This window comes from Pempheris klunzingeri, chromosome 20 (assembly GCF_042242105.1).
Source record: "Pempheris klunzingeri isolate RE-2024b chromosome 20, fPemKlu1.hap1, whole genome shotgun sequence".
In the NCBI taxonomy this organism is placed as follows: Eukaryota; Metazoa; Chordata; class Actinopteri; order Acropomatiformes; family Pempheridae; genus Pempheris; species Pempheris klunzingeri.
Genome location: NC_092031.1, coordinates 13,378,099 through 13,386,919, shown reverse-complemented (window position 1 = coordinate 13,386,919; position 8,821 = coordinate 13,378,099). Strand labels below are relative to the sequence as shown.

The 8,821-nt window shown below is 39.1% G+C and overlaps 1 protein-coding gene across 1 annotated transcript; it reads right to left on the bottom strand.

The window, feature by feature from the left end:
• Positions 1-436: 436 nt before the first annotated feature.
• On the bottom strand, positions 437-7,256 carry LOC139220202 (uncharacterized). Its single transcript, XM_070852272.1, has 8 exons — positions 7,223-7,256; positions 5,588-5,626; positions 3,631-3,855; positions 3,248-3,526; positions 2,386-2,664; positions 2,026-2,247; positions 1,603-1,722; positions 437-1,522 (listed from the first exon to the last, which is right to left on the bottom strand). Exons 1-8 carry the CDS (start codon positions 7,254-7,256, stop codon positions 1,065-1,067), a joined length of 1,656 nt encoding a protein of 551 aa, XP_070708373.1. The 3' UTR covers positions 437-1,064.
• Between the last annotated feature and the right edge of the window lie 1,565 nt (positions 7,257-8,821).

Genomic DNA, 8,821 nt, shown 5'->3' with positions numbered 1-8,821 from the left:
CATTAAGAGAGGTTTTCTGTTAATTGCCGTTGTTTCCTTGAAAGAGTGATTTTCTTTGTCAAAGAGAATCTTTCATTAAATACTTTTTATTTTGAACTCCTGTGATGAGGTGTGCATTTGGGTTCACGCCTCAGAGTCTGGTCTTTACCGTGGATATGAAGCTGAACGAGGGCTGCCTGGTCTTGTCTCTGAACTGGCTGTTGTTTTGTTGAACTAAAGCTACGTTTTTGTCAAGTTTGTCAAACACAACTTATTTGACCTTTTTACTTTTTCATCTACATTGAAATTGTTAGAGGTTCCACCAGGGTTGTATGTGTAATTCTAATCCTTGAACCTTAATTTGCATTATTTAGCTTTAGATAGAAACGCTTGCAGAGGTTCATTATGCCTAAACATGCATTGTTTAAAGTGGTCATACTAACAAGAAAAATTACAATTTAGTCAAAATGGATTTAATTCAGGACATAAAATACAGCAGGAATGACGCAAATTAAGTTGATATATGATAAGCTTACTGAAATATAAAGTGCCTTTACATTTGAAAGCAAAAGTAGAATCTGCATAATATTATGCCATTTCTCATCTGCACACACGCTGGAACATCGCAAAAACATTTCAAGACACAACAGTCAAAACAGGAGACTTCATGAAAATCAGAAAATAACTAAATCAACTGAAATATAATGCTACTTGCCCTTAGACCTTGACTGAATGTAAGGCTTTGCTTACTTTCAACGCTGGATATAGGCTACTTGTGTTTTGTGACAAAAATTAAATTATATATTCTTTCTGCTATGGTAATCGATGATGGCAGCTTCAAATAATGTGGTTGATATAAGGAATGGCAACAGTTGTTAGTTGCTGCACTATGCAACATGCAGGATCTTTATTGTGTTATTTGGTGGTCTTGCTGTTTTTGAACTTTGTTTTTGCTAAGTTATTCATACAAAAGCTACTGAGACCTAGCTCTGATGTCACAGCTCAGTCTTTTACTACTTTGCCCATGCCTCCTCCTTTTCCTCACCATCACCTATTCTGTCCTTCTTCCCAACTCCTTCATATCCTCAAACTCTTCCACCTGCCCCCTCCATCCCCAGGGTGTGGTATGCCCCATCTTCCATCCCCTCTTTCTTCAATGCTTCATACTCCCCTTTTCCACCTGCCCCCTCCATCCCCAGGGTGTGGTATGCCCCATCTTCCATCCCCTCTTTCTTCAATGCTTCATACTCCCCTTTTCCACCTGCCCCCTCCATCCCCAGGATGTGGTATGCCCCATCTTCCATTCCCTCTTTCTTCAATGCTTCATACTCCCCTTTTCCACCTGCCCCCTCCATCCCCAGGGTGTGGTATACTGGCTCTTTCATTCCCTCGGTCTTCAGTGCTTCATAGTGGCCGACTTTCTTCTCCCTGCCCGGTACATCTGGGTGAAGGGCGTTGTCACCACCACGTGGCGTTGTCATCTTGAACTTATCAGCACTTCGTCCTTGTGACTCCAGCATCACATCCTCATAAATTGGTCCTTCTTAAAAAGGAAAAAAAGTGTCCTATGTGATTCTTTCAGTGTGCTTATAAAAAAAGGGGGAACAAGAAGTAGATGCTCACCTGTTGCATTTCTCTTTTTATACCAAATGTAAAAAGCTCCAGCTCCAGCTGCAGCTAGTAAACCTAGAATCACCAGCACGATAGACACAACCGCTGGGTTGACTTTCATCGGAGGTTGATCTGAAACAGAACATATGCAACATGTCATGGCTGTATAACAGAAATCCCTGTGATGGTTCATATCAGTAGAATTCCCATTAGCTGCATTTGTTAGTATAAAAGGGGGGTGTCTTGTCAGGTCCTGTCTTTCAAACCTCACATGCCCCTGTTTGCAGAAAATGACTTTGCCCAAGTTTCTCTGAGCTGCATCACCATGGTAATGTTTCATACTTTGAAAGCTTGTCCTCATAATCAGTCAAAAGATCTTAGTCTGTATTGATATTTGAAGAGAAACAATGTCCAACTGCCTCGGCGGGAACTCACACATGACGCCGCTGCTGAGAAAAGACCTCCCATTGTTCCACACAGCTTGACATGCATAAGTACCACTCCTTTCTGGCATCATGAATCCTTGGCTAGAACCCGTATGTTTCCATTGCTCATCATTATCCTTGTAGTACCAACGACAGGAAGCATTGTTGGGACAACGCGGACAAGAACATGACAAACCAAAATTTGCAGAGACAAATGCTTCCATTGTAGGTGCTGGAAAAAGGACAAATGAGACAGAATTTGAAAGATGTCTTCTGGAGAAGAAAATGCAGTTGTAAAGTGTACAGTATCAAATGAAAAGGGAAAACTTCAGTCAGAGGCAGTCGTAATGTGTTGGCTGGAGATGCGTACCGTGGACCAACATATCTTGATAATCAGAGACCACTTGGTATGGGCGGCCGCCTGAGCGGGCCTTGTACATGAAGGTGGCATCACACTTATATCTTCCCATTGCAGATTCAGTCACTTTGGAGATTTTGTAGGTAGGACGGTCACTTTCCAGAATCACTACGTTGTCTTTGTAGAAAACAGCGTGGCTAACTTGATCTGTGCCCCAGGTGAGACACTTCAGAGTCATACTCTTCCCAGCTACAGCAGGCAGAGGATACATTTCCAGTGATACAGCCTTCTCTGAAAGAAGAAAATGAAGATTGGATTAGGTTAACTCCGATTTAAAAGACTTAAAAATAAAGGCCAATTTAATTTGTTTGGTAGTGGTAAATTCAGTGATGCGTGTATATCAGTTTATGATGTGATTCATTAAATTTGCATGTAAAGCAGCTATAACTGATATTTTACACAAGAAATGTATCCAATGGCAATGTGATGAACCTATAAATAATCATCACCTGAATCTGCATCTCCCTTCAGCTTAATGGCGCCTTTATAGTGAGTTTACCAGCTCATTGTTTAGCTGCCAGGTCTGTAAACTTGTTTGGTTCGCTCTCATGGCTTTCATTGTCATTTTCTGCCACAGCATGCAGCTATTTTTAGCAAAGCTCTAAGAACTCACCGCACACAACCTGCAGCAAACGATGATATGAAGCATTTAGCAGAGGTGAAAGGGAATGAATATTGGCCAAAACATATGAATGAATGCTAATGTTACTCTGTAACTAGATGTAAAAAAAAAAGTAAGTTCACTGTATAAAACCAAATTGTCGTTGTTGTGCTCACAACAACTGCCTGTCAGTGTTATGGTAAAGTGGCCTACCTGAGGTCCTTATTGTGATTTGGTTACTTCTGCGTTGTTGAGCATTGTCAGTGCACCAGAAAATGGTCTCCAGGACAGTCAGGCTTCTGGGTTGAAAGACCAGACTGACGGTGTCCTCCTCCAGCCTCAGCTTGATCTTCTTGGTCTGGTCTCCCCTGTAGACCCAGCAGTTCCATCCCTTCAGACCGTTGTCGTTTTCGAGCTGCAGGACAACTGAGCCTCCAGTCTGCATCACTGGCTGGCCTGTGTTGATGGTGAGTGAAGCACTGGGAAAGTATTCTGCATGGGATACAGCTAAATTAGAACTTTGTGTATGGATTGTGTATGTCCCCCATAAGCCTTTTTTAGGAGTTTGACCTCTTATCTTCATGTGGCATATTTACCCAGGATGGTGATGGTGAAACGGTCACTCTTTTGTCCATTGCTCTCACACTGATAAGAGCCAGAGTCCTTGGAGGTAGCTACTGATATCTTCCAGGTTTTGCTTGTCAAATTTTTCTCTGCGTCTTCGTAGTACCATTTCACTCCGCTCCCACTTGCGCTGTTGTTACATATCAAATAAAACAAGTCCCCGGAGAAGATGTTCTTGAGTGCTGGCGACAGAAAAACTAAGGAGGTAGGAGACAAAGGCAAAGAGGACATACAGTAAAGGATGCGACTAGACCTGGCACGGCTGTTGTCAGTACAAGAAACTACAGTAGTGCATTGTACATATTATTTCACACCCCTAGGAAGCAGTGGGGGACTGTAATTGTATACTTTCACTCAAGTACTGTTCTGAAGACCAGATTCGAGGTACTTTTACTTGAGTATTCCCATCTTATGCAGCTTTATACTCATCTACATCTCAAAGGGCAAAATTCTACCCTCTACTCAGAAAGAAAGACTTTATTGATCCCCCGGGGGGAAATTCTACTACATTTATTTGACAGCTTTAATTTCTTTTCAGTTTAAAATTGTCATACTCCTCCTGTCCAGTGAAAACCATGCATATCTGAATCTGGTGATTGTGAATGTTTGTGATAAACTGGAGGATCAAATATTCCTTTATGAGAAATGATAAAATATTACGCAATGATAATAGAACACTGACCGGTCATTTTATTGCATAATGAGTGCTCTTATTACTGATACAGTGGGGCAAAAAAATATTTAGTCAGCCACCAATTGTGCAAGTTCTCCCACTTAAAAAGATGAGAGGCCTGTAATTTTCATCATAGGTACACTTCAACTATGAGAGACAGAATGGGGGGAAAGAATCCAGGAAATCGCATTGTAGGATTTTTAATGAGTTAATTGGTAAATTCCTCGGTAAAATAAGTATTTGGTCACCTACAAACAAGCAAGATTTCTGGCTCTCACAGACCTGTAACTTCTTCTTTAAGAGGCTCCTCTGTCCTCCACTCGTTACCTTTATTAATGGAACCTGTTTGAACTTGTTATCAGTATAAAAGACACCTGTCCACAACCTCAAACAGTCACACTCCAAACTCCACTATGACCAAGACCAAAGAGCTGTCAAAGGACACCAGAAACAAAATTGTAGACCTGCACCAGGCTGGGAAGACTGAATCTGCAATAGGTAAGCAGCTTGGTGTGAAGAAATCAACTGTGGGAGCAATTATTAGAAAATGGAAGACATACAAGACCACTGATAATCTCCCTCGATCTGGGGCACGACAGCACGACAATGATCCCAAACACACCGCCTGGGCAACGAAGGAGTGGCTTCGTAAGAAGCATTTCAAGGTCCTGGAGTGGCCTAGCCAGTCTCCAGATCTCAACCCCATAGAAAATCTTTGGAGGGAGTTGAAAGTCCGTGTTGCCCAGCGACAGCCCCAAACCATCACTGCTCTAGAGGAGATCTGCATGGAGGAATGGGCCAAAATACCAGCAACAGTGTGTGAAAACCTTGTGAAGACTTACAGAAAACGTTTGACCTCTGTCATTGCCAACAAAGGGTATATAACAAGTATTGAGATGAACTTTTGTTATTGACCAAATACTTATTTTCCACCATAATTTGCAAATAAATTCTTTAAAAATCAAACAATGTGATTTTCTGGATTTTTTTTTTTTTTTTTTTTTTTTTTCTCATTCTGTCTCTCATAGTTGAAGTGTACCTATGATGAAAATTACAGGCCTCTCATCTTTTTAAGTGGGAGAACTTGCACAATTGGTGGCTGACTAAATACTTTTTTGCCCCACTGTACATTTTGCTGATAATACTTTTATGCAAGGTTTTGAATGCAGAACTTTAATTTTAGAGGAGTATTTTCATAGTTTGGTATTGCTACTTGGGTAAAGTTAAATGTAGAAAGTGATGGAGTGATTGATTACCTTGTGGCTTTTGCTGGCATCTTGTATGGAGCACGAGTACTGTAACAAAATTCAAGAAATGTCATTTTCTTAATACGATAAAAATTCTTTCATGGCTAATAATACACAGTTCACACTGGTCTCTGCCAGCTAGAGCAGGACCTGTCAGACACTGAATTAAAATTCAAAATAGTGATTCTCAAAGTCTTTGTTTGGCATCTTCAAATGTATTCCTATTGACGTGATGTACACACACCTGTGATGTTTTTACATATTGTCATTAGGTGAAATTAAAGTCAAAACTCGTCTTCAGTCATTTTTATTCAACCTTTTTGATGGTTTTGTTCAAGGCAATTTAAGAAGTTTGTGTTGCATCTGTAGCAAAGCTGCAAAAAGAGTAATTCTGCTGTTCTAGCCGTTGTGTACATATGACCTTATCTATAGCTTTACTCAATTCTTCTGATGTATTTCGTACATATTACACCCCTCATCAGTGTCGTTTGTTTTGAGTGTGTGTGGCTGTAAATGTATGTGTATGTTCATGCGCAGTATCTGTTTCCAAAATTGAATTGTTTTATAGATTACTTATTATTATAATATAATTATTATTTGGCTCAATGTTGTAGTAATGATAATAATAAATAATGAATGTTAAGAATATATACATATTACATCATCACAAACGTTACTTCATTAAAATATTGATGCAGAATAAATAAATGTATATTCTATATATACAAATTATTATATGCATAATGCAATACCTGACTGATTTTGAAGTGTTGCAAATATTATAATGAACCTTAACATGATGAGCAAACTCCAGCAAACTGGAGGTTTGGTGTAAGCCTGACAGGGAATTCATGTAAATGTCAATATCGAAGCCTCATAAGAACAATATAAAAGCTAGCGGCTCTGTGTGTGTATCTGTGTATGTCTATACGCAATCAACATTTTCATTTGTACTTTAGTTTAGAATTCAGTAAAATTACATCCCGAGGAACATAACAACTACTGGCACAATCGCACAGCATCATGGAAACATTAGACTTCATGCAGTAAGGTTTTAATTTGGGATGATGTCAGCCGTGTTATTGCCCCCTCACCATGACTGCAGAAAAATTACAAATTCATTGCATTTTAAATGATGGAATTTGTCAAACATGACAATGTTATTTTATTTTTCAAATGCTTATTTCTAGTATTTAACACAAGTACCTTTACCTTTTTATATACTCTCTCAATTAAATCCCCTGGGGGGGTTCTGATTTTATTTTTGATCTTCATTTGTCCTGCCTAGAGATGATGATGATAACTGACACCAATCTGCAATTGGCTGAATTTTCTGTAATGAACTGCAGTTTAAAAATTGTTTTGTTTTGCCAAGATATTTAAGTATGTTTTAGCAATGGTGGAAATGGAACACCATATATTGGATTAATTGCCTCTATCTGTGACTTAGTATCTCTTTGTTAAAAAAAAAAACAGCATAATGTGATTTACATTACATTAAACAGCTGCGTAAAAGCAGCTGTAAAGCATGACATGGCTGTAGTAATACTGACAAGTAGGAAAATTTTACAATCCCAAAATCCCCTTTTAATCTGACCTTTAATCCCAGAAGTCTCTGTTTGTGTTTCACTGCGTCCTTCTTACCTGCCAGGAGCAGCAGATGCTTTCCTCCCCTCATGGTCCTGCCAGAGTAACACAGACAAGAGAAACAGCACAATGACTAGTGACCAGATACTGAAACGTCATGTTGAGGAAGTCTGTATGGGGGATGGGATGTGTTGCAACAAGTTGCAACAGTAATGTTGATTTTCTATATTAAGTGGTGAGTTTCTCCTCAGTAGTGTTTTCAGTAACGTACCAAATGTCATCTTCACAGAACTTAACAGGTACAATTCAAACTCGAGACAATACTGTATCCAATAGTATTGCAAAAGAATAATAATGATAATGAAGACACGAATAATAAGAATAAAGAAGAAGAAATAAAGCAGCTACTTCAGAGTTAAAGATGAATTTCCTACTCCTTTTTACAAGAGTCTGTCTTGCCTTGCAAAAGTCAAAACTAGGAACTGAAAATGGGAAATTGGGTATACTTTTTTCCCCCTCACCCAGACCTCCAACAAAAAAAAAAGCAGCAGTGTATTCCTGGATCTGTATAATTTACATCTTGCAGTTTATGTATTTGTAGTTTGATTTGAGTCCCACCTGCATGTAAATACCAGGTAATATGATGAGCTCACAAGTTGGTGTGATACAAACAATACACCAGCTACATTTTAAGAGAAGCCTGAGTGGCCTTGTTAGCTTATTAAGATGCTCACTACTTTAATTTTTCCGTATTGTTTGTTTCATGACACTAACAGTTCTAATACTGCTGTTGAAGTAATTAATGGTCCGAATTGACCCTCTGTTCACTTTTAGTTATTTGAGTACGTTTCTGAGAAATGAAGAAACTGTCCCGTCAGTTTCTCAGATTAATTAGTTGAGTCGTCACAAAGGCAGAAAAGCAGAAACCACAAGCTGTCTTGACATGATGTCAGCCGCACACACTGCAGGGTGTGAAGCAAATGGACTGAGGGACTCTGAGGCTAAAAGAGGAAAACTGTTTTTGTTTTAAAATGACATATGACAATCATCAATCACTATGATGGTGTGAACCTGTCTGTAATACTTACCCCTCAAAAGCTTAATAGCTTAATAGGACATACTTTTTAATCAGTTGTTTATGTGCTGGTCATTTCAGGACACTGTGGGTTTTAGGCGTCAAATGAGTTCCTGTTGATTTCTAAAGAAAAACACAGACGACAAACTGATGTCTGGTCAGCAACTTCTGCTTTTCTGCAATGTAGTGTGAAAGATGAGTTCATTTCAACAGATGAAGTCAGCCTTTAACTTCCTCTCTTTAAATTCCTCTCATGCACTTACAAATGCTGCATAAACACTCCCACTTGTGACTGAAACACCCAGAAGCATCAGAGGATAGATGTGTTCTCCTGTCTGTGTGCAAGTTTCTGTCTCAAAGCTGATCTGCTGGATGCTGACTTGTCATGGTGTGACACATGACAAAACAAATTGTTGCTTCTCAGAATCCAGACTGTTTCATTTTGTGCAGTGGGGAAACTTTAGACAGTTACCAGCAACAATATATAAATAATCTTTTATAAATATTTTTTTTTTTTAGATTATAATGTTCCCCATTTGGTGCTTTTACAGATCTCCATGATTCTCACACTTCTCTTTTAT